We start from the raw sequence: 26,150 nt of genomic DNA on the forward strand, positions 1-26,150 counted from the left end.
CCACTCTGGTGTCCTTAAAGCTGTCATTCAGTCCCCAAAGGCACAGGAAACAAGCTGTAGGAAAGCACCCATAGAGTGCTGCCTGAGTTTGATAACATCCCTGCAGTTGAAGAGCCTTTGCCTGGTCCTGCCCTGGGCAGCTGGCGCAACCAGCAGACTCCACCCACCTCCCCGCCCCTCAGATATTTGAGCCCCAAGCTATGCCTGTGCCTCCTAGCAGCCACTCTGCTTGCAACAGGACAGAGAAACAAGTCTGGGGTAAGCTCTGCTGCAGTCCAGGTGCTGGGGATGCCAGGAGCTGGGGATGTACAACTCTGGGGAAGCTGACAGGTGTGGCTCAGGGAAAGAGCCCAGTAGGAATGGCTCTGGTTCCCTCTGCTGCTCAGTGGTCTCAGCAGGCTATGATTTAGCTGGGTGAGTAGCTTGTAGTCCTGGCTGGCTGGTGGCATAGCAACCCTCCCAGATCCAACAGTGTCTTTGGAGGAGACTGAGGGCAAGGGATGGGGCCAACAATGAGCTTGCCTGGCTGCTGTGCTGGGGTCCAGGACTACTGGTGACCTACACATGCCTCTCCATCTGTAATCATCTGGAGAACCCGGAGAAGCAGGCTGGGACACACTGCTTTGTGCATGCGGACCCCGGAGAAAGGGGTGTGGGACAGAGAGAGGCCAAGGGTTGCGTGCTCTGTCTCTGCTTCCCTGTGTGGTGTGCCAGAGTCTTCCAGGGGCGAGGCCCAGGCTGTGCTGGGAAGTTGTGGCAAATCCTCAGCACCCTAAAGACCTGAGAATATAGATACTTGTGAGAAACAATACCAAATCTTTGAATATTTTTTCCCGTTAAACTTGAGCCAGAATAATTGTCATGAGATCTGGTGCCTGTTAGACTAAGAAGAAAGACACAGGCAAAGCTCTGACAGGGTTTCTGTGCCATATGAAACTGGCATGTAGCTTGTTTTTTTCCTTCCTTCTTGTTTTGATGGACCCAGAGCCTTACTCTGCTGAGGAAGTTCCCTGTCATGTGTCCCAGCCCTGGGCTTCCTCCTTTCCTTCCCTTAGATCTGCATTGGGAATCAGAAGTATGGCCAGCTAACACTCACTTCGTGTCAGGAACACTGACTGTGAGGGTATCTGGGGGAGGTGTGGCACTTGTCTTTGGCCTGCTTGGGAGGCAGTTGCTTGTGGTAGGGCTCTTCTGCAGGCTGCCCATTTCCTTCCTCCCGTGGATTAGGACTTGGGTGTGGGAGCTGATGTATTAAGTAACCATGGTAAATGTATGTGATCAGGGACTGTAGTGCTGGGGCCCATGGAGTGACTGCTGTTATCAGTATACATGGGGAGTGTCCCAGTGTTTCAAGGTTGCCCTGAGCAATCATAACCACTATCACTAGTGTCATCATCACACAGAGATGGTGTGAGCTTGTTTTTTTCTTCCTGTTTTGATGGCCTCAGAGCCTTATTCTGCTGAGCATTCTTTGGTTTGGCTCATTCTTGGCTCCAAACACCAAGTTTATTTGCCTCCCCTTCCCTGCATGTCTCCCCATACCATCCCCACACATGAATTTCACTTTTAGTCAACATAAAACAGCAGATTAAACCAAAATTTGATAGAAAACATTGTGGGAGAACTGAGATGTGTTGTTGCACACCTGTAATCCCAGCACTCAGAGGCTGAGGCAGGGGAATAAGAAGTTGAGGCCAGGCTGGGCTGTGTAAAGCACACACACACACACACACACACACACACACACACACACACACACTTTCCCCCTCTTCTTGTCTTCTAAATAGTATGTTGTTCCTTAAGAAAGGTGTTGGGGGGTCCAGGGGTCCCGCTCAAACTAAGGCACCAGCCAAGGATAATACAGGTGGTAAACTTTAAACCCCTACCCAGATCTAGCCAATGGGCAGAACATTCTCCACAGTTGAGTGGAGAGTGGGGTATGACTTTCTTTTTTTAAAATTAATTTATTCATATTACATCTCATTTGTTAGCCCATCCCATGTATCCTCCCATTCCTCCCTTCCTCCCACTTCCCCCCTATTCCCCTCCCCTCCCCTATGTCTGTGTCTGAGGGGGACCTCCTCCCCCTGTATATGCTCATAGGGTATCAAGTCTCTCCTTGGTGACCTATTATCTTTCCTCTGAGTGCCACCAGGCCTCTCCATCCAAGGGACATGTTCAAATATGGGGCACTAGAGTTTTGTGTGAAAGTTAGATCTCCTTCTCCACTCAACAGTGGAGAATGTCCTGTCCATCGGCTAGTCCGGGTAGGGGTTCGAGGTTTACTGCCTATTTTTTCCTTGGCTGTTGCCATAGTTTGCGGAGGACACCAGGGCCCAGACTCGCCTGTAGTTTTCCAGGACCCGCTGGATCCTTCTAATTCCTCTTTCTCCCAGGTTTCTCACACCTAAAGTCTCAATAGGATGTCCTCCCCTCTTACCCACTTTCCTTGTAGGTACAGTTTTTCGTGGGGACGTACACCTTGGACTAGTGTCTCAATATAAGTGAGTATATACCATTTAGCTCTTTTTGCTTCTGTGTGAACTCACTCATTATGACAATTTCTAGTTCAATCCATTTGTCCACAAATTTTGGAAATTCCTTGTTTTTAATAGCTGAGTAGTATTCCATAGTGTAGATGTACCACAGTTTCTTTATCCATTCTTCTATTGAGGGACACGTAGAACTAAACAGAGAATTCTCAACAGAGGAATATCAAATGGCTGAGAAACACTTAAAGAAATGCTTGACCTCCTTAGTCATCAGAGAAATGCAAATCAAAATGACACTGAGATTCCACCTTACACCCATCAGAATGGCTAAGATCAATAACTCAACTGACACCTCATGCTGGCGAGGGTGTGGAGAAAGAGGAACACTCCTGCATTGCTGGTGGGAATGCAAACTAGTACAACCACTTTGGAAAGCTATCTGGTGCTTTCTCAGAAAAATGGGAATAGGGCTTCCTCAAGACCCAGCTATTCCACTCCTTGGAATATACCCAGAGGATGCACTACCACACAACAGGGACATAAGCTCAACCATGTTCATAGCTGCCTTATTCATAATAGCCAGAACTTGGAAACAACCTACGTGTCCCTCAATAGAAGAATGGTATGACTTTCACACGTAATCTGGTGCCTCATATTTGACCATGTCTCCTGGAGGGGGAGACCTGGTGGCACTCAGAGGAAGGACAGCAGGTTACCAAGAAGACACTTGATACCCTATGAGCATATACAGGGGGAGGTAATCCCTCTCAGGAACAGTCATAGGGGAGGGGAATAAGGGGAAAATGGGAGGGAGGGAAGAATGGGAGGATACAAGGGATGGGATAACCATTGAGATGTAACAAGAATAAATTAATTTTAAAAAAGGAAAAAAAAAAGAAAAAAAAAAGAAAGGTGTTGGGCAGTGTGCTCCCTCAAAATAAAGGAAACAATAACAAAGCAAGAATATGTTTGGGAAGACACATGGTGGCTTTTGCCTTTAATCTCAGCACTTGGGAGGTATAGACAGGTGGATCAGTGAGAGTTTGGGGCCAGCCTGATATACAAAGTGAGTTAAGGACAGCCAAGGCTACACAGAGAAACTTTGTCTAAGGCAAACAAAAGCAAAAAACAGGTGTTTTTAAATAGCCCAGGCCATATGATACAGGCAAAGAGTCTGAGCTGTACAGTATTCTTACAGCAAGGGTCCAGGAGTCCTGTCACTAATATGGACATTAAACACTAGTTGGTATAAAACATCCATTCAATGAAAGAGTAGTATGACTGAGGCAGATGTGAATGCCTCCAAGTGCCAGTGGGTCTCAGCAGAGTCCGGGGAATGAGAACTTGCAGTGATGGTCTAACGTAAACCATGGCCCATGTTAGCGCTCCCCCCATACCTGTGTATGCATGTGTGCACACATGCTTATGTTGTGTAGGCTTGCACGTGGAAGTCACAGACCAACCTCAGTTGTGGGTCCATGCCTTTTACCTTGCTGAGATAGGGACTCAAACTTTGCCACTGCCTTTGCTAGGCTTCTGACCTATGGGAATATCTTCCAGATAGTTTTCTTTCTCCACCTACCATCACATGTGTGCCACCTTGTCTGGCCTACATGGGTGCTGGGGCTTCAAATTCAAGTCCTTATACTTGCATGGCAGACGCTGTATCCATTGAGCCATTTTCCTAATCCAGCAACTGTATTTTAAATCAGCACCAATACTCAATCTGTCTTTCAAACATTCAGAGTTCGTACTTCACAATTGCCCCAAGAGAAACCAAGAGTGGCGAGTGGGGTCTGACTTTCACATGAACTCTGGTGCCCCATATTTGACCATGTCCCCTGCATGGGGAGACCTGGTGGCACTCAGAGGAAGGACAGCAGGCTACCAAGAAGAGACTTGATACCTTATGAGCATATACAGGAGGAGGAGGTCCCCCTCAGTCACAGTCATAGGGGAGGGGCATAAGGGGAAAATGGGAGGGAGGAATGGGAGGATACAAGGGATGTAATAACAATTGAGATGTAATATGAATAAATTAATAAAATATATTAAGAAAAAGATTCTCCCCAGTCATCTGAGGATAGTTTTGTGCACCAAGAGGAAAACATGTCAGTTTATTGGAATTTTTAAAAAAGGCTTGAATCTGTGAATAAATTGAAATAGGGCAAACAAGATGACTTAAAGGCACAAAAGAACTCACTGTGTTTACACTCCTGCTAGGGATGCTAAAGCTGTTCTCTTCTCATCCCTACATCTGGGTACCTTTCCCTTTCTTGTAGCGCGATACTTCCCCTTCCCATGTTCTGTGAGTTCCCAGCCTGCTCAGGAGAGTCAGAACTGTTGGACTGTCTGACTGGGGCAAAGGAACTTGCCAGCTGCTAGTGGATGATGTGAGAGCTAACAGGTCTGCTCCTGCAGTTGCTCGCTTCCAGCTTGTACTGCTGCATTTGTGGTCTCCTGGCTGGTGGGTTCTTAGCTGCCTCTTGGCCTCTGAGCCAATTCCTTCTGGTTCCCCATGTACTGGTTTCTGCACTTGGGGGCCTGAGTTAGCCCCCAACGGCCTGTATCACTTTCTGCATGTGACCTTTACTCTCCAGGTTCTTTCCCTTTCTGTTAACTGAGCCACAACATCACAATGCAAGTGAAAGTCAGATGTGGCCTCCATATCAGCCTGTGTTTATGTGATATTAATTCCTCATTACAGGCTCGCCATCATGGATGCTCTGCAGGAAGCAAATGGCACTTTTGCCTTAAACCTTTTGAAACTACTGGGTGAAGATGGCTCCAAAAATGTATTTTTCTCACCCATGAGCATCTCCTCAGCCCTGGCCATGGTCTTGATGGGAGCAAAGGGAAGCACTGCAAGCCAGATGATTCAGGTAACCAGCACCCTTTCCCAGCAGCTAAGCATCATTGACCATCAGTTGAGCTGGTCCTCCACATTTTCAAACTAAAAAAAATTATAGTGAGGAATAAATGGGAATGCAATGGCAAGGGGTATGGTTGGATGCGTTATACCTGTTAGGAGCCTATCACTGACTCACTGGTGCTCACAGTGTGAGGGTTAGTGCCAGTAAAAACACCTAAGGGTGGTACCAGTGTCTCTGGGATCCCTACTTTCTTCTCTCTAGCCATAATGAATCCCAGCTTTCTCTCAAGTAAGGCACTAGACTGGTCTTGGGCCAGACCTAAAAGCTTCTTGCAAAATGCAGTCAGCCTTGGCTGTGAGCCCAGGACAGATCCATTAGGGCTCTTCCAGGTTGGAATGCTTTAGCTACAGAGGTACATGAACTGCAGAAACAGGATGTCCTGGCATAAGATGGGGAGGCCACCTTGGGCTCAGCTTTGCATTCTGGGAAGCACTTGGCCATACCTTTCCATTTTCACAAGACCTAATTGTGCTTGTTGCTTTGTTAGCCTGCCTCCTGCCTGAGGAAAGTTAGGGCCTACTTGATGACCTTCAGTTTTAATGGTCTTTCTTCTGCTTCCAAGCTACTACAACTTCTGATAGGCGGTTAATCTGTTTCCTGTGGCAGCAGCTGAAGTCACTCAGGTAGCTGTTCAGCAGGCTTAGATGTCTAAGGAGCTGTGTCTAATGTCTGGCACCTAGGTGTTCACTATTGATGCGGTCTTGCTTCTGTTTCAAGCAGCTTTACGTGGTGGCAGTTCCTCCAGGATTTTCCATGTGGCCTCCTGCAGGATGGTTTGGGCTTCCTTCCACCATGATGGCTAGGAAGAAAAGCACCAATGTGGCAGCTGCCAAGGCCTTTTAAAGCCCAGGCCCAGCACATGGCCACTCTCCTTAATCCTGTGCTGAGACAGTGCTGGAAGCAGCCCAGACCCAAGAGCAGGGAGGAGACTGGGTGACTGAAGTCAGAAGCAAGCTGCACTTGAATGACAGCAGATCTCCTTGGTCGCCATGCTTGACCAGAGCACAGTTAGTGACCATGAAGAGCTGGGTCTGTGAAGAGCCTTTTCTGCTCAGACAGTGCACAGGGGAGGGCCCTAGAGAGGGAGGATTCAAGGCATCTTCTTCTTTAAGGAGGTGGCTCTTTGAGTGGCAGCAGGGATCTGAAAGATTCTGAGGATGAGTTTAGTGTTGACTCATGTCCTACAGCTGAGCTGCCTAAGTTGTGTTTTTATCTGTTTTCATTTCAGGCACTTTCTTTGGATAAATGCAGTGGCAATGGAGGTGGGGATGTCCACCAAGGCTTCCAGTCACTTCTCAAGGAAGTGAACAGGACTGGCACACAGTACTTGCTCAGGACTGCCAACAGGCTCTTCGGGGAAAAGACTTGTGATGTCCTGGCTGTAAGTGTCACGTGGTTCTCAGGGACAGTAGGCTGAGGAGTAGCCCTATTCCCTTTCCCTCCACTGCAGTTTGTAAATTTTTTTACATGCATTGAACCCACATGTGAGTATATTCTTTTTCCCCCATTAAGAAATATTTTTATTATTTACACAGTATTCTGCCCGAATGTGTGCCTGCCCACCACAACATGGCACCAGGTGTCATTGTAGTTGTTCATGAGCCGGTTTCTGGGCATTGAAGTGAGGACCTTTGGAAGAACAGACAGTGCTCTCAGCCTCTGAGCCATCCCTCCAGCCCCCATTCCCCTAGCTGTTTGAGACAGAGTTTCTCTCCATAGCTTTGGCTGCCCTGGAACTCACTCTGTAGACCAGGCTGGCCTCAAACTCAGAGATCCATCTGCCTCTGCCTCCCAAGTCATGGGATTAAAGGTGTGTGCCACCACAGGCCAGTTATGAGTCAATTCTTATTGTACAGAATGTCTAAGCAAGAGCCAACCCCTAATTCTGCCCCTTCCACACATAGGAGCTTTTTATATAGGGTGATGTGTGCTCCTGCATATATGGAAATTTAGTCAGTGACAATTTTTCCTGTGTGCTACTATTACATATATTGTTTTAATGTCTTTCTTTACTTTTTAAAATATTGTGGGATTGCCACATTATTATTGATCCATTGTTGGTGTGAGAGATGGCACCCAGGCTTTCATACATTTAAGCCCCAATTTTACCACTGACTCACACCGTAGACACTGTTTAGTTTTATTAGCCATCATATGAAAATTCTGAGTATGGATGTATGGTGACAGATTGAACCACTTGTATGTGGTGTGGTGCCTGTGCCACCACGGTACCAAGTCAAGGGTGAGGAACTGCAGAGTTAACACACATACACACACACACACACACACACACACACACACACACACACACACCAAAACAGCCGGTCCTTCATCTTAAGAGAGCAGCTATTGCAGTGGCGGCAGCCTTTATTCAGTGTCCAAAGAGCCTTTTTATAGGCAGTAAAGCAGAAATGTCACTCACAGGTAAAATCTCTCAAGAGGTGATTGTGCACACGAGGGAAAGTCCCAAGGAAGGGAGGGGTGCAAATTCTCAGAGCAGTAAACATGACTAGCTAATCAACATAAGCACAGACATGGAAGCTGCTAAAAAACAGGACATGTAACAGCAAGACAGGCAGGCAGCCCAGTCGTGCCTGGTTCCCACAATGTGTGGCATTTAGCTTGTACCCAGTGTGGGCCAATACCAACAGAGAGTTATTGGATGTGGATTCATGCCCACATGCATAAATTGCTGTCAGGTATATTTGTAGAAAGAAGGTGGAGCCTCAAGACTGTTATATGCTGTTGTTGCACTGCTCTCCCAAGTGGCCAGAGATATCATCAGAGTGTTCATTTCTGGCCCTGTTGTCAGCTATGCACTATCTGGACTTTTTAAATGCTGACTTTGAGGTTGGAAAGATTTTTTTGAGAATGATCAAGTTGAACATTTCTAAATCAAATAAATAAATAAAATGAGACCTTAGAACTCCTGAATCTAAATTACACCTGATCCTGAGGATTTTGGGTAAAGGACACTCAACATATATATTCGTTGTTGATTCATGTATTCTGTGTGCATTTTTTGTGGTGTTTTATATTCCATTGTATTAATTTATAACAGATTTCCTTTTTGTAATGCTTTAAATTAGTCTGATTTTTTAAACCAGAATTTTCTAACATATTTCAGATATACCCTGCTTTAAAATGATGTGATATAAAAGTGTCAGATCAGAAAGCAGTAAGTTCTATGCACCAGTACCTTTTTTAAAATTTTTGTTTATTATTTTACTTGTTTTGTGACTCTAGCTTCTTTCTATGTTATTATCAGTTTTACACTTTACTAACATAAAAACAAAACAAAACAAAACTTCCATCAAACAAAGATGATTGGTTTATTCAATTTCCCCTTTTTTTAAAAAAAGTTATTTCTCATTAATTTATCATTTAAGGATTTCAAATCATAAGTCTGGCTTTGTGGTGCACCCCTTTAATCCCAGGGGCAAGCAGATCTCTGAGTTCAAGGCTAGCCTGGCCTACAGAGTGGGTTTGGGACAGCCAGGGATACACAAAGAGGCCCTGTCTCCCCCTCTACCCCAAAGATTTCAAATACTAATCACTATACGCAATTAGATTCTTCTTTAAGAGTGATTGGTTGTTGCTTTAAAAATTAGCAGCTTAAACTGATAATACCCAGTGTGTTTTTAAAATGTAAACCACTCATAGGCATAGCAAGGTATCGGTATGTGAGCAGCCAGTTTGATCCAGGCATCCAGGAGTCAGGGACGATATGTAAATGATGCACCATGCCAAGAATCTATGGAAGAGCTGATAAATGACTCAACAGTTAGGAGCCCTGGGCTCTTGTCCTTCTTTGCAGCTTGGGTTCCATTTCTAGCACCCACAGGACAGCTCACAACCATCTGTAACTACAGTTCCGAGGAATCTGAACCCCTTTTCTGGCTTTTAAGAACACAGGACACACATGGAACACTGGCACACATGTAGGCATAATGCCCAGTCACTAAAATATACATAATAATAACTTAAACAATGAAGTTAAATAGCCTGTCAGATCTCTCAGTGACCCTCTGAGGTATATTCGTAGCTGTCTCCTCATTTACAGAGGTCAAGGAGGTAGAGAGCTGCCCTGCTAAGGCCACCCAGCTGATGCTCAGACTATGGTGTAGAAACCCTGAAACATAATTCTGTTTCCCTCAGTGTTTGTTTGCTAAATAAAATGCCTGGTATGAAAGCAAACCAAAACTTAAGAAAAAAGGTACATTTGCCACACACACACACACATAAATACACACATTAAAAATGAAAACAGTGCTCTCAAAGAAGAATTAGATCTGTAGCCATGAGATGAGCTGTTTCCTAGAAACACTGAGGAACTTCCGTACATACTGTCAGCTTAATGGACATTTTAGCCCGTTTATGTGTATTGAGTTTTTCTGTTGTTGCCTGGCAGTAAGTGGGTGGGCATCAATGTCACCGTCGTTTCATAGAATTCATCAGCAAATGGCTTGAACTTTAGTGTGACTTATGCTACTAGTGATCAGTCCCCTTTAAGGCCCTGTGCATGCCTGGCCAGTCCTTCACTATGTGCTGAGTCACCCACAACCACACCCCGGCATGGACTGTGTTTTTGTGACTTGCTCATCCCCTGCAACTGAGCTGCCTGACCGTGGACAAATAGCTATTCAAATTCCATATCATGAGGTAAAATAAATTTAAAAAATTAAAATGGAATACTCAGTCCCACAGCTTCCACGGCCACTCCCCTGCTGTTCTGTGGCTATAGGTGACATATTTTGAGTGGTGCTCATTTGTATTGTTAGCATGAACACTGTGGCTGAAGGTCCAGGCTGTGCACAGTGCAGAGGAGTCATAGCACATGTGGGGTTAACCCTCACTCTGCCAGTGTGGAGGTCTGTTAGAGTGACAGCAGGGTGACACTGCATCTGAGGGTGCTCATGTGGCCTCATGAACCTCAGCTACAGCCTTGAGGATCCAGCTGGTTACATAAACTCATTCACAAACAAAGCTAAAGAAAGCTGGAAACAGGAGGGCTGCATTTTACACTCTACCCATGGATTCGTTCACAGAGCACATCTGTATGCCATTACACTTTGAATCTCTGCTCCTGTGCACTGAGGAAGGCGGCTCTTGGTGCTAATCACTTTCCTGGCTGTGTAATCATGTTACTCTGTCCTAGTCCTTTAAAGATTCCTGCCGCAAGTTCTATGAAGCAGAGATGGAAGAGCTGGACTTTCAGGGCGCCACAGAGCAGTCCCGACAGCACATCAACACCTGGGTGGCCAAAAAGACTGAAGGTGAATGCAGGCTGCCTCAAGTTTGTTTGTTTTCAGTGCTGAGATTTGACTCCAGGGCCCTGAGCATGTTGAGCAGGCTCTCCTGCGCACTGAGCCACAGCCCAGTCCCTGTTAAGCACTTAGCCTATGTTTTTGAAAAACTGGTGCATTTATTTGTTGTTTGTTTATTGTGTGTTTATGTATGTCTGTGCACACGTGCAGTCAGAACAACTGACAGGAGTTGGTTTTCTCTTTCTACCACAGGAGTCTAGGGATTCTCCTCAGTTCTTCAGGTTTGGTAGTGGGCACCTGTACCTGCCAGGCCAACTCTGATTCCAGTCTCTTTATTTTCATTTTTGATTTTTGAGACAGGGTCTTACTGTAACCCTGGCTCTCCTGGAACTCACTATGTAGACCAAGCTGTCCTCAAACTCAGAGGTCCAGCTGCCTCTGCATCTCAAGTGCTAGGATTAAAGGCCCATACTTTTTTCAAAGTAATTTTTGAAACATTGTCTATTTTTATTTATTTATTTTTATGTACATTGCTGTTTTGCTTGCATTTCTGAGTGAAGGTGTTGGAGAATTCTGCAGCTAGAGTGACAGACAGTCGTGAGCTGCCATGTGGTGTTGGAAGTTGAACTTGAGTCTGGAGTCTGGAACAGCAGCCACTGCTCTTAACCACTGACCCATCTCTACAGCCCCTTTGTAGTCTATTGCTAGTAATCATATTATTAATATCTTCACAACAACTCAAGTATAAACAATAATGATCTTTTTTTCTTTAAATCAGAACTTGTTGACATGCCTGGCCACTGAACCCAAGGACTCTAGTGTGACAGACAAAGTAAAGTACTCTAATGTTGATCTGCACCTTGAGCTCTAAATCAGAAACCAGAACTCTTTCTTTTCTCTCTTGAGGCAGCATTTCTCTATATAGCCATGGCTATCCTGGAGCTCACTCTGTAGATCAGGCTGGCCTTGAACTCAGGGGTCAGTTAGAGGCTTGCACCACCACATCCAGCCCCTAAATCAGAACTCTTAAACCCTTCCCATCACAATTCCTTTTTGCCTGAGAAAATGACCTTGTACACTGTGTAAAACAGGGATACATTTAGACAACAAATCTTTAGAAATGTGTTTTAATATAAATTGTTGGTATATGTATAATTTTGTCATAATTAAAGATTGGGACATCCGTAAACCCACACACCTGGAATCCCAGCACTCTTGGAGGCAGATGTAGGCAGATAGCTCTGAGTTCAATGATGGGCTTGCCTACAAAGTCAGTTCAGGGCATCAAGGGTACACAGAGAGACCCTGTCTCAAACAAAACAAAACAAAACAAAAACCACACCACCACCAACAGCAATAGCAGCAGCAGCAGCAGCAGCAACAACAACAAAACCCAAAATAAAACAATTAAGACAGGCTCAAACTTGCATATTAATGAGGGACAAGGGTATCTTACACAATACAATCCAAAGAGAGAATAAGTTTCAAGCTCTAAACATTTTTCCTATGTATGTATAGATGCCTTTATAAACTTATGTGCACCCTGTGCCTTTAGGTGCTTACAGAGGCCAGAGAGTACCTTATCCGCTGGTTCTGAAGTTACAGGCCTTTGTGAGCCACCTGTTGTGGGTAGTTTATGAACTTTTAAACATTTAATCATCTCTTCATTTCCTCAAAAATGTAATAATTTGATGCTTACGTGCTGAGAATGAACAAGTGAGGATATTGAACATCTATTTTTTTTCACAGTAAAGCCAAACTTTCTGTAAGAGCAGAGTAGTTTGCATGTAGCTCACAATCGCTGCCTTCCTCACATGACAGTGAATAGGAGCTGACATGTTTCACACAGTCTGCGTTTTATGGCCTAGCATGATGGCATGCACAGTCCACAGTGCTCATGTATGTGAGGGACAAGGCCACAGTGAGGCGCTGTGAAGCATGATGGGAGCTGCTGCCTGAAGCACCTTGGCTTCATCATGCCTTTGAGGTTGAATGTAGTTTTGCCTATTGCGGGTTCAGGAAGCCTTGACTGTTGGCACTTTCTTCACTCACCCCACAGTCAGGCAGTAAGATGACCACCTGCAAAGCTGTCTCTAAAATATTACCAGCTTCTGGTACTTTATTTTATTTTATTTTATTCCTTTTAATGACAGTGACTCATTTTGTATCCCTGGCTGGCCTATAATCTGTCATGTAGACTGGGTTGGCTTCAAATTCACAGAGATGGGCCTCTGTCTGGCTCTGGGATTAAATGCTCTGTCACCACTTCTGGCTTTCCCCAGCTTTTAACAGCATGTCTGTGATGCCTCCCAATATTTGATACACCTATCTGAGAACTGACCAGCCTCCTGTCTCTCCCTTCCTCAGTCCCTCTTTCCTCCCTCCTACTCTCCCTCCTTCCCTTTATTTTTCTCTTTATTTTTAAAAGTTTTTTTTTAACAGAGTGCAGAGTGCTATCACTCTAGTCTGCAGCTCTTCCTTCACTGGGTGCAATTTTCTCATATCTACATTCTGTAGTTATGTAGCATGGCTGCAGGTGCTGGGCCCAGCCCCCACTGCCTGTGGCTGTACACTGCTTCATCCGTGTAAGGTCCAGCCTATGACTGCTTTTCTACTTTCAGTTTATTTTAAGCTTATCCATAGATATTTATATTGACAGGATTATGTGTAGTTTTTAATGTGCATTCTCTAATGCTCATTCTTTCATATATATATATTTATGTATACATACATATATCTTAATATATAATAACTTCAAATATATTTGAATTTAAAATCATATGAGTCTATTTTAAAAAAGCCGAAATTCCTTTCTTAAAGCTGTACACACCATTTGTCTCTTTACGGCTCAATTATTGCATTTAAACTACAACTGCATGCTTAGCATCCATTTATACATTTCATGTCTTTATTTAGATAATTAAAGTTTTCTTACCAGAACATTATGAGCTCATTTTTCTTCTCTCTAAAGCTTTTAAACCACTAAGGTCTGTGCTGGAGAGAAGTCTCAGCAGTTAAGGATGAACACAAACTGCTCTGTAGAGGACGTGGATTGGCTTCAGTTCTAGGGGACCTAACACTTGGGGCCTCTGCGGACATCACCACACATGTGGACTTTCATGTGCACATGCACAGCATAAACAATTAGAAATAAATCTTAACAACAAAAAATGTTCCTTCCGTTGTTGATTTCATAGTTGTTGCTTTAAGGACAAGTGTCCCATTATGTTGAGAGAAGTGAAGTCTCTTATACATCCTCCTGACCAGAGCAGGAGGTTGCACCATTTACCTATAAGCTCTTGGCACATTTCAGCTAACTCTGTGAGCTGATTGGATCTTGTCTTTGTTACTGTTCTATTGCTCAGAAGAGACACCATGACCCAAGAAATTCTTATAAAAGCATCTAGTTGGGGGCTTGATGATACTTTTAGTAGGAGTAGTTCATGATCATCATGGCAAAAGCAGAAAGGCATGGTGCTGCATCAGTAGCTGAGAGCTTTGAATCCTGATCCACAGGCAGGCAGGAGAGAGAGAGAGAGAGAGAGAGAGAGAGAGAGAGAGAGAGAGAGAGAGAGAGAGAGAGAGAGAGAGAGGCCTATTAGGCTTGCTTTGCATTTTTGAAATTTGAATGACACCCCCACAATTCAACTGAGGACTGAACAGAAATAAATGATCCCATGGGGGCATTCTCATCCAAACCCCTACAATTCTTTAATTACTTGTTTTTTCCATTCCTCCTTTCAGATAAAATCAAAGAGCTGCTGTCCCCAGGAACAGTGGATTCAGACACTCTGCTGGTCCTTGTGAATGCCATCTACTTCAAGGGAATCTGGAAGGAGCAGTTTAACAAAGAGGACACCAGGGAGAAGCCTTTCAAAGTCAGCAAGGTAAACACAGTGCAGCAACAAGGAGACTCCTGGACAAGGTCCTCTGTCCACAGAGAGGCTCCTCCTAAGCCTGCGCCTCTCCTGCCCTTGGGCAGCTCAGCAGCCAGGACTCTCTCAGCCTTGGGAATGTTCTCTTCCCTTCCTCCTTTGCATGTCACCCATGGTGGCTGCAGGCTCCATGGCTTCAGGCCTGGCCCTGCTTCTTTCATGGCTTATTCTGCCACTGGCAGCTGCTAAGGCCAAACATGATGGCAGAGCTCTGCAGTGGACTTGAAATGGTCTTTCATAGATCTTTGGAGGTAAAGTCTCAACTCCAGATGTGGCGTAGAAGGCTCCTAGTGGCCCTGAATGCAGCCCATTCCTCATGATTCCCTTCAGTAGTGCACACTCCTTTCTTTTCAGTTGTCTTCCTAGAAGTGCTGCCTTGTGTCTTCCCTGTCCTTCAAGAGGACCACACCCCCAGCTGGTTGCCACAAAACAGTTCTGTGGGAAAATCTTTCTCACCTGTCTGGAAAAACAGCTGAGAGCAGGCGGCTGTGTAATGAGAGCCTGACTTATGGTCAGTGCTCAGTAAACACTGAAGGAGTGAGTGAAATTCAGTGTTGGCTTGATGGGATAAGCATAGAATTTTGTTTATAGACCAGGAAACAAAGTTGGAGCTGCTGCTTGCTGATGACTCATACTGCTTTATAAAACCATATATAGTTCTCTCTCTCTCTCTCTCTCTCTCTCTCTCTCTCTCTCTCTCTCTCTCTCTCTCTCTCTCTCTCACACACACACACACACATTCACACACCCACAATTTGTCTCTTTCTTATTTCTTCTGCTCCTTCTCCTTCTCCTTCTCCTTCTCCTTCTCCTTCTCCTTCTCCTTCTCCTTCTCCTTCTCCTTCTTCTTCTTCTTCTTCTTCTTCTTCTTCTTCTTCTTCTTCTTCTTCTTTTGTTTTTCAACACAGAATTTCTCTGTGTAGCCTTGGCTGTCTTGGACTTGTTTTGTAGACCAGACAGGCTTCAAACTCACAGCAATCTGCCTACCTCTTTTCCCAAAATACTGGGATTAAAGGCATGCACCACTATGCCTATCTTCTCTGCTTCCCTGTCTGTTTCTCTTGGTGCATATACTCCTAGGCTAACAAAGTAAAGTAATTACATCACACTCTGGATCATTAACCAGACCTTGAATCTCCCATGCAAATTTGAATTTGAACCTCCAGTTTCTCAGGAAATGCATTTATTTCAACTTTGTTCTCAAATAAACTGTTCTGGTTTTTTTCTTTATTAGAGTAATTCTGTCCTTGAAGTCACTTATTGACTTGTTGTATGTTAGGACTTCCTTCACTGCATGGAACAAACACCCTAGATGACTTGTGTAAGTTCATCACCCACTAAGAGGGCAAGAATGGGTGGAGCCTAGGGCTGCCTGCATGGGGTGATGTTCTTGGGACCCGGCCCTCCTTTCCTGCTCTGCCACCCTTAGCATGGGCCTTTTCCCTCATGCTCACACCAGTGCTCTGACTCCTGCAGTCTGCAGGGAAGGACATAGGATGGAAAAAAGCCTCCTTCTGAGACCTTTCCCATATATTACATCAGTGGAAGTTGTAGGCTCAAATTTCTTAGCAATTATATTTTACTCCTAACTTATTAACCAAGAGCACCTCACTTATAACCTGACTAACCTGAACAATAGGAAAAGGAAATTAATGAATACAATAATGAAACTGTAAGAATATCAGCTCTGAGGAACCCTGCTCTTGAGCGGTTCTCTCTAGAAGTGTCTCAAAGTGGAGTGATATACAGCCAAAGCTATCCCAAGTCACCAACGGCCCTTTCGTTTTTCTGCTCCCCTGTTCCTGTAGTTTTTTTTTTTTGTTGTTGTTGTTTTTGACAGCCTCTCTGGCTTCCTGATTCTCTCTACCTACTTCCACATGCTGGTGCTCTGACAACCTGGCCCAGGGGTGGCAATTGTGGGGAAAAAAACTTACTCTTAGTTTCCAGGTTTCTCTCCTTTATCAACTGCACCCTTTGTTTTACAATTGCTTTAACGTTTACCTTCAAATTTTTTAGTTGTACTGCCAACTCTGCCATTTTTTCCAGAAGAATAGAATTTACTGACCCTTCTGGTTTTTGCATCTTATCTGTCTTTCTTCCAATCTTTTAAAAATGTTATGCAGTAAAAAGGTGAAAAAAAAACCATAAAAACAAAAGATTCCATCTGTGTACAAGTCAGGAAAGGACTTTGTAACAGCAGCTGCAATTTTGCCGACACCCTGAAAGAGCATTACTATCTCTTGAAAACCATTATCTTCCTCCACAACATTAGAAGTTACCCATGATCATACCCAGAGCTCATTGGGCGCTACTTGTTTTGGTGTCCTCTTTACAATACTTGGAAGGATCCAATTTGTTTTCTTTATAAGTTGTATATGTTTGTTTTTCCAGTATTTGTTATTAAGGTCCCCCCCCCCAAAAGTTACTCCGAGCCTTTTGCCAATCTTCATTAATTACCCATAGTCAAATGATTATAGCACTAGTAAGAAGCACCACAATTTCTGCCCGGTCTGTCTCTGATAGTTGACAAATCTTATTCTTCGCTTTGTAATCAACTCAGAATTTTTTTTTCTATGTACATCTTCACCTTCTTACTTTGTTTATTTGCTAGAAAAACCCATTCCATAATTCTATCTTCCCTTTGCATAAGGAGCCCAGTAGGAGATTGTTTTTAAGGCAAAATAACCAGAATGCAACCAAGTTTCGCATCAATTCTATCCACATATGCCTTTTGTCGTATTTGCACTACCAAAATTAACTCCTTTTCTGCTTCAGCTATTAGACCCCTTAGACTGTTTAAATCTGGATCCCCTTATAACATTTGAAATAAGTTACTTAACTCATAGGTAGATAGTCCAATTGTAGGCCTTAACCAGTTAATGTCTCCCATTAATTTTTGAAAATCATTTAGTGTTTGCAACTGATCTCTACAGATCTGTACATTTTTTTGGTCTAATTTTTGTCCAGTTATCTTATAGCCTAAATAGGTAATTGAATCTCCTCTTGGTATTTTTTTCTACAGCAATCTGTAACCCCCAGCATGGCAGAATCTTTTGTACTTCTTTAAACATTTTTAAAAAAAGACTCCGAATCAGAATCAGTCAACAGAATATCATCCATGTAATGATAAATAATAGATTGAGGAAACTGCCTGTGAATTATTTCTCATGGTCTTTGAACAAAAATTTGGCATAAAGTGGGGTGGCTCAACATTCCCTGTGGGAGTACCTTCATTGGGGTATCTCCTCATTGGACCACTACTGTTCAATGTAGGTACTGAGAAAGCAAACCTTTCCCTATCCTTCTCATGCAAAGATATTGTTTTAAAAAAAAACAACAACCTTTTAAATCAATTACTATTATAGGCCAAGACTTAGGTAACATGGAAGGTAAAGGAATTCCAGGAAGGTAAATGACCCATTGGTTGGATTACCTTATTTATTGTTCTCAAATCTGTTATTATCTTCCAGCTGCCTGACTTCATTTTTACTACAAACACAGCAGGATTCCAAGGGCTAGCAAATTCTTCTATTGCTGAGCCTCCAGTTACTCCTGTATTAAATGATGAAACACCTGCAATTTTTCTTTTGTTAAGGGCCACTGCTCTTGCCACAGGAAGTACTTACTGTGGCTAATGCTAAGTGCAGAGCCAAGAGCCGTTGTCGTCTTTTTAGTAGACACACATTGCTCTGTGGCTGTAGCAGATGCTCACTGTAATCCACCTATGGGGCTACACTTCCAAAGTCACAACATTTTCTGTTGGTATGGCTTTGTATTTCAATTATGAATAGTATTCCTGCTCATTAGTTTGCCTCTAGTCTAGTCTTCAGATGTCACTTGAGACTGTACTGAGCACGAGGCATTAGCTGGCTGAGTGTTTGTCTTCTCATGAAGCTCTGTTTTCCTGGAGGAGAGAAATGTGAGACAAGGATAATAAGAACACAGTGCTTGTTGGGAGGGCTCTAGTGACACATGGAGGACATGAAAAGATGCTGTGCTTGCAGGAGAGCCACCGAGGAAACCTTCAGCATAAGATGGCATGTGGACAGACACCAGGACATAAGAGGTGTATTCCTGGTTCTGGGGACTTGTTTGTTGGGCAATAAGGGACTTAATCCTGTAATCCCACAACACTAAAAAATCTCTATGACTATAGTGGATCAAAGAAGAGAAGTGAGGTAGATAGAGCAGGGAGCAGGATGGGCTCCTTTTTCTATTCCAGGATGTTGGAAGGACTTTAATTACCTTCTGTTCCTGCTAGAGTGGTATTACACAAAGGTGTTCACCTAAAGTAATATGGTCATAAGGTTTAAAAAAAGATTTATTATTTATTTATTATCATGTATACGGTGCTCTGCCTGCATGTACACCTGCATGCCAGAAGAGGGTATTAGATCACATTATAGATGGTTGTGAGCCACCATGTGGTTGCTGGGAATTGAACTCAGTGCCTCTGGAGGAGCAGTCAGTACCCTTAACCTCTGAGCCATCTCTCCAGTCATAAGGTTATTTTTTTTATAAGACTGTGTTTGTTTTTCAGTTTCTTTCTTAATCTGGCTATCACACAAATAATTGAGACATTTATATATTTGTTTAATAATAAGATTCACAATAATAACTGAGCAGTTATTATCTTTTTCTTAACCATCTAAGGTAATCTGGTTTTCTCCCAGGGTACATCCCAGGAATACTTGCACTTTGTGGTCTTTCTCCTCCAGCTACTTCTCCTGATGTCTCTTGGATCTCTCCTGTGGCTGATTCCCTACTTTGTCTTCTATCTCCTCCTTCCCTGGCTGGCAGGAAATCAAGCCTTAGTCTCTTTCTTGCTCAGATAATTGGCTGTAAGTTGCTTATTGGCAGGTCAGGGGCCAATTGGGGAGCAGGGTTTACACAACATTGAGACAGGATTGTAACAAAATATGGGCAGTGCAAAAATCAACATTTAAATCACATGATAACCTTATGCCTATACTGAAGTCTGACTTGCTTTGTGCTGAGACATCTGGCTTTTGGGCTCAGGACAGTGACAGGGAGAGCATCGCAGTGTCCCAGGGCTGTGCTGATGACAGTGAAGGTTAAAAGTAAGGTCAGATTTTGGTTATATATCAAAGGGACAGACAATGCAACATGGTACTGAGTCAAATATAGGGTATGTGAGAAAGACAGGGGTCAAGACATGAAATACTTTTGGCAATGGGAAGGAGGACATCAGTGTCAATCAAGACTAGTAAGAGTTGTAGGTGAGGTGTACCAAGGAATATCTGATTGCAAGAATCAGATAGACTAAAATACATTATTGCAGAATTCAGGGAGAAGGTCAGCCCACAGCAGTTAATGTGCGAGTTATGTTCAAAGTCATGAACGTAAATGAAATTGCAGTAGAAAAGAATTCCTGGCCCATGTCATCACAGGAGTTTGGAGAATGGTTCAGTCATCTTTCTTTCTCTAAAAACATGGAGATAACCAACCTTTTAAGAGAAAGGGTTCATTTGACTCAGTGTTAGGGGTTTAAGTCTATGATGAGATGACCCCATTGTTTTGAGGGTTCTGGAATGACCGCTGGGAGCAGGTAGTAGAGCAAAATGGTTCATTCTAAGGCCAGTAAGAAAAAGAAAGGAAAACATCCAGGATCCCACAGTTCCTCTCAAGGGCATACCTCAATGACATAAACACTTTCTACTTGGCCCCATCTCTTACAGTTCTCACCCCTATGCCAGGCTTGGTGACAATTACCTAATTCCAACACTTGGAGGCAGAGAAAGGTAGCTCCCTGAGTTCAAGGCCAGGCTTGTCGCTGTTGCAAGTTCTAGGCTACATAGCGAGATGCTGTCTCAAAGAAACAAGATTCTACCTCCTCACAAGCTTGCTCACTGAGGACCAAGCCTTGAAAAATGGGACGTTGGGGGCATGTAAGCTCTAATCAAGTGATTGAGGGACTGAGGAAGTATTCTAGAGGTTAAAAAAGAAAAGAAAAGAAAAAAAGAAGTTAATTCAAGAAAATGTTTCCTAGGCTGGAGAGATAGCTCAGCAGTTAAAAACACACGTTGTTCTTGAAGAGGACCAGAGTGAAAATCCAGTACCCACTGGTCTCTCATAACCATCTATAACCACAGTTCTAGGGGATTTGACTCCCTCTTCTGAAATATGCAGGCTGTAAACACACATAGTCATGTGGTAACTATCCATACATGGAAGCCAAACACTCATAAAATACCATTTAAAAAGCAGGTGATCATCGGGTTTGGTGCTACACACCTATAACCCCTGCATTCTGGGAGGTAGAGGCAGGTGATCTCTGTGAGTAGACAGCCAGACTGGTCTACACAGTGAGTCCAGGACAGCCAAGGCTATAAGGAGAAACCCTATCACTAAAACAAACAAACAAACAAACAAACAAACAAACAAAAACTATTCCTAGGTGCAGTGGCTGTCTCCCTTAGATGAATTTGCCCAATGTGTCACTTATCTTTCCTTTCCAATTTATCCATTCTGTACAGAAAGAGGAGAGACCTGTGCAAATGATGTTTAAGAAGTCTACCTTCAAGATGACCTATATTGCAGAGATAGCCACCAAGATCCTGATGCTTCCCTATGTCGGCAATGAGCTGCACATGATCATCATGCTTCCAGATGAGCACGTTGAACTGAGCACGGTGAGGCGCGTGGGCCCTTGATGAGGATGTGAGGGAGAAAGAGTAACATTTGGGTTTCTGCTGGGGCAGCTCTCCTAGCCTCCCGGTATCATGTTTTCATTTTCTATTCATTTATGTGGCCTAGAGCATGCTTGCTAAACACTCAGCATTGAGCTGCTCCCTAGCCCCTCCCAGCCACCATATCACCCCACAGCCACACTCCCTGCGCAGTGTAGAGCCTCCCCATCATCCCAGGAGCCCTGTGGGACAGCACTGTCCTAAAGTCTTGAACTCCCCTCTAGGTGGAAAAGAAAATAACTTATGAGAAATTCATAGAGTGGACGAGGCTGGACAAGATGGACGAAAAAAAGGTGGAGGTTTTCCTTCCGAGGTTTAAGCTGGAGGAGAACTATGACATGAAGGATGTGCTGTGCAAGCTGGGCATGACGGATGCCTTTGAGCCTGACAGGGCAGACTTTTCTGGAATGTCTTCCAAGAAAGGCATGTCTTTGTCCAAGGTCGTACATAAGGCCTTTGTGGAGGTCAATGAGGAGGGCACAGAGGCTGCGGCTGCTACAGCTGCCATCGTGTTATTTAAGTCCTTGACCATCTACCCCCGATTCTGCGCTGATCACCCTTTCCTTTTCTTCATTCAGCATGTTGAGACTAATGGGATTCTGTTCTGTGGCAGGTTCTCCTCTCCCTGAGGGAGGGCCGATCCTGTCAGTCTTTTACCCACTCCATGGTTTACCTGTGACCCAAGTGACTTTTTCCATGAGTGCAATGACAGTTATGAAATAAAAAGCTTTATAGCATCCACCATTGTATGTCTCTTTGTCTCATGGGAGGGCTTTTCCTACGCTCTTGATTTGCACTTCTGTGGGCTTGCAGTGATGCTAGCTGTAGAGTTCATCCCTGCTGCAGGACCCTGTGGCTGCCAACACCGGCAGGCATGTGTGCTTCTGTCTGCTTCCTTGGTAGCATCAGGATCTCATCTCACTTTAAGTACAAAAAGCCATTGAGCTGAAGCTCTGAGGCGTGGGCAGCAGGTCCATGCCTCAGATGGTCTCTGTGTAGACTGTGTGTGAAAATTTGTGTAAGCCAGACAGGTGTGGTGAGCAGGCACTCAGCCCAGTAAGAAGATATCCCTTTTCCTAAAGCTCCTTTTCCCTGTCCTGTGGTAGGACACGTAGACCCCTTTAGGTGCACACTGTCCACTTTCTCCCAGGGCTTGCAAGCATGAGGTCATTCACAGGAATATACTTGACGACAGCTGCATGAATAGACATCATGTGACTTTCTACTTAGTGATAAGTATTACAAATAAATACTTTTTTTTTTGGTGTTTCAAGACAGGATTTATCTCTGTACCCTTGGCTGTCCTGAACTCCCTTTGTAGACAAGGCTGGCCTTGAACTTACAGTGATTCACCTGCCTCTGCCTCCAGATTGCTGGGATTAAAGGATGTGTGCCACCATGCCTGGCTTAATGAAAACTTGAGAAGTTTCTTCAGCCATGTTTGTCACTTGCTGGAAATAAAATAGAAGCATTTAGCAGGAACAGAGGAAATTGAAGGGACTCTGTGTGGAAGAGTCATGTTGGAATTCTAAGGGCTAGCAAAGCAAGAAGGACTTTCCATGACCTATGTGCAGTTTTTCAGGAGCCTGGTTCCCTTCTGACTTCCCTGATGCTAGCTGTGGTGACAATATTATTGGGTAACATTAAGACACATGGAATTTAGGAGTAGGTGTGAGGAAAGGGAGACTCTAAGTGACATATTTCGAGTGGTGCTCATCTGTATTGTTAGCATGAAAAACTGTTTCTGTATTTCTAGGCTGTGCACAGTGCAGAGGAATCCTAGCACTTGTGGAGTTAACCCTCACTCTGTCAGTGTGGTGATCTGTTAGTGTAATGGCAGGGTGACACTGCATCTGAGGGTGCTCCCAGTTACCTCATGAGCCTCAGCTACTACCTTGAGTATCCAGCTGTTCACATAAACTCATTCATAAACTACGGCTGAAGAAAGCCGGAAACAGCAGGGCTGCATTTTACACTCTTCCCATGGATTTGTTCGCAGAGCACATCTGTACACCATTACACTTTGATTCTCTGCTCCTGTGCGCTGAGGAAGGCGGCGCTTGGTGCTAATCACTTTCCTGGCTGTGTAACCATGTTGCTCTGTCCTAGTCTTTTAAAGAGTCCTGTCTCAAGCTCTATGAAGCAGAGATGGAAGAGCTGGACTTTCAGGGCGCCACAGAGCAGTAACGACAGCACATCAACACCTGGTGTTCATGCCAGCTGTGGCTCTGAAGGGGTCCAGGGTAAAGTCTCTGGGGCTGGATGCAGATGCTCTTCCAGTTTGCTGTATCTCTTGGGTGGCCAGAGCTTATGGCTCAGACAACTGATCAGGATTGAAGGAGAAAGGAGGGAATGGAGCCCAGGGTTTCTTTTCTAGGGACCGGCTGTAGGAAAATTTAAACTGACCATAATTTTCCTATGGCTAAGGCTGTAAAGGTGGCTTTAGCCAGAAACTGCATGGGGGTCATAAAAGGAGGCTCTTCGATTTGTAGATAGGCCTCCTTGTGAAGATCTCCAGTAAGCTAATGTAAACTCAGGCTTATTAGTTGTAGAAGGCTGATGGCCCTGAGTCTAACTTATTTGCAAATCTACAGAGAAATAAGAAGTAAGAGACAGAAAAGAAATCACTCACACACACATACATTCAAGAGAAAAGGTGGTTGAAATTAGACATCTCAACTTCAACTGAGGTCAAGTTTCCAATTTTCAACACCGTTTATTGTTGGTGACCATACTTATACTTCTGAGAAAGGGTATTACCTCATAGTAAAAAAAAAAGGCAATTAATCACAAAAACAGATGAATTCTTAAAATACAACAGGTTACATGTTTGAAAACTAAATATTTGTTATCTAGGTATCCATTACATAAGTTCACAGTGAGTTCAGAGTGACAAAAGTTGACAAGGCCTGTAGGTTACTAGAGTCTAAAACTTACAAGAATATACAACTTATCAATTAGGACTGACCTAACTATACACTATCCAGCTATCTCTTACTTCATTATGAGTTCAGGACAATAATTGTATCTGTCTTTCATTCTGAGAAACAGTAAATTCAGGCATCTCTAGGTAGCCCCATTCCATCTTGGGTTCATGGAAATTTAAACCAACTTGTCTGTATTTATGGTGAAATACCAGGATTCGTGGTACCATCTGGAGTGAAGGCTTATCTAAGGTCATAAATCTACTTCCAGGCTATCCCTAGTGAGGCATCTGGAGGTCCACAAAGGTATTTATTGCAGCCATAAACTAACTTTAACTTTTAAAACTATGTGAATCCAATTAGGAATTCCATAATGAGGAGTAAATTCATGTGAATAACAAACAGTACATCTTCAACAAAACCCTATAGGAAGTTTGCTCAATCAGAGCTGGGCAATACCGAGAAAGTTAACAGTTCACACTAACGCCAGGTGTTTTTACTTTTTGGTTGTTTGAGACAGGTTTTCTCTGTGTAATCTTGGCTGTCCTGGACACACTTTGTAGACCAGGCTGGCCTTGAATGTAGTTCTGGTTGTCCTGGACTCACTTTGAAGAGCAAGCTGGCCTTAGATTCACAGTGATCTACCTGCCTTTGCCTCCCTGGGTCCTGTGATTAAAGGCATGCACAACCATACCCAGCTCTAATGCCAGATTTTAGAAAGATGCAACAAAGCACAATGGACAGGGTAGTGAGAAGTTGGAAGCAATTCTGGGGTACATCATGATACAGACCTCGCCAATACTGGATCGCCTCTAGAGATCTCTCATGCCTAAAGAACTTCCCCAAATCAATGGCTCCTGACAGCAAGTCAGAGGCTGGAAGCAGTTCTGGGGGTACACCACAGTATAGACCTTGCAAATACCAAATCACTTCTTAGGCAGCCCATATGCCTAGTGAGCTCCCTTAACAGGGTGGCTCTTGGCAACCTGGGTAGCCAAAAAGACTGAAGGTGAAAGTTGACTCTAGTTTGTTTGTTTAGTGCTGATATTTGAATCTAGGGCCCTGAGCATGTTGAACAGGATCTCCTGTGCACTGAGCCACAGCCCAGTCCCTGTTAAGCATTTAGCCTATGTTTTTAAAAAATTGCTGCATTTATTTGTTGTTTGTTTATTGCGTGTTTGTGTATGTCTGTGCACACCTGCAGTCAGGACAACTGACAGGAGTTGGTTTCTCTTTCTACCACAGGAGTCTAGGGGTTCTACTCAGTTCTTCAGGTTTGGTAGTGGGCACCTGTACCTGCCAGGCCAACTCTGATTCCAGTCTTTTTATTTTCATTTTTTATTTTTGAGACAGGGTCTCACTGTAACCCTGGCTCTCCTGGAAGTGAAGAGATGCTGAAGAGAGAGCTGTCCTCACCTAATAAATGTGCCTTTATGGAGATGAGAACCTGCCACAGAACAGCAGGCTGTTGGTTTTGTTGTGCCTGATGAAGAAAAGAAAGGGGTGGTCAGCACAGAATGTTGGGACACACTCTAGAAGGCAAAGTGGAATAGCGGTAATTAAACTGCTTGCTGCTGCCTCTGTGCCCTCCTCGTTGACCTCCACCATACTCCTGTGAAGCAATTTGGACACACACAGGCCTCTCTCCAAGGACATTGCTGATAAGTCAGCCTTGCCCCCTTGGAACACATCCACCATTCCCAGCTGTTGAAACACAGACTCCATGTCATAATTTTCTTGCAACATAAATTTTGGAAGGGAAACTTGTGGCTAGCGTTACCGTCTCGTCAGCAAGAACGACGCTGCACACACAAACAGGATCCTTCTGCAGTAAAGCTTTACTGCCTCTTGAGAGGAAGGGCATAAGCTTACAACACGAAAAACGGAGA

The 26,150-nt window shown here is 44.0% G+C and overlaps 1 protein-coding gene across 2 annotated transcripts; it reads left to right on the forward strand.

Moving 5' to 3' along the window:
- Window positions 1–180: 180 nt before the first annotated feature.
- Window positions 181–22,079, forward strand: LOC311605697 (serpin B6-like). 2 transcript variants are annotated; one of them, XM_084796420.1, is made up of 8 exons: window positions 186–258; window positions 2,456–2,504; window positions 5,200–5,374; window positions 6,654–6,806; window positions 10,584–10,701; window positions 14,437–14,579; window positions 21,125–21,280; window positions 21,562–22,079. In XM_084796420.1, the coding sequence occupies exons 1-8, from the start codon at window positions 201–203 to the stop codon at window positions 21,964–21,966; spliced, it is 1,257 nt and encodes a 418-aa protein (XP_084652546.1). In that variant the 5' UTR covers window positions 186–200; the 3' UTR covers window positions 21,967–22,079. The 2 variants fall into 2 exon arrangements, with proteins under 2 accessions (XP_084652547.1, XP_084652546.1); XM_084796421.1 differs by lacking the exon at window positions 2,456–2,504 and having other exon boundaries at window positions 181–258.
- Window positions 22,080–26,150: the final 4,071 nt, after the last annotated feature.

The sequence above is a fragment of the Acomys minous genome (genome assembly GCF_964271855.1).
Source record: "Acomys minous genome assembly, chromosome: 9".
Classification (NCBI taxonomy): Eukaryota; Metazoa; Chordata; class Mammalia; order Rodentia; family Muridae; genus Acomys; species Acomys minous.

Coding starts and splice junctions, on each gene's coding strand:
- LOC311605697 (XM_084796420.1), top strand. CDS start 201: ATGCCTGTGCCTCCTAGCAGCCACTCTGCTTGCAACAGGACAGAGAAA. Junction 259..2,455: donor GACAGAGAAACAAGTCTGGG/GTAAGCTCTGCT, acceptor CTTTCCTTGTAG/GTACAGTTTTTCGTGGGGAC. Junction 2,505..5,199: donor GGACTAGTGTCTCAATATAA/GTGAGTATATAC, acceptor TCCTCATTACAG/GCTCGCCATCATGGATGCTC.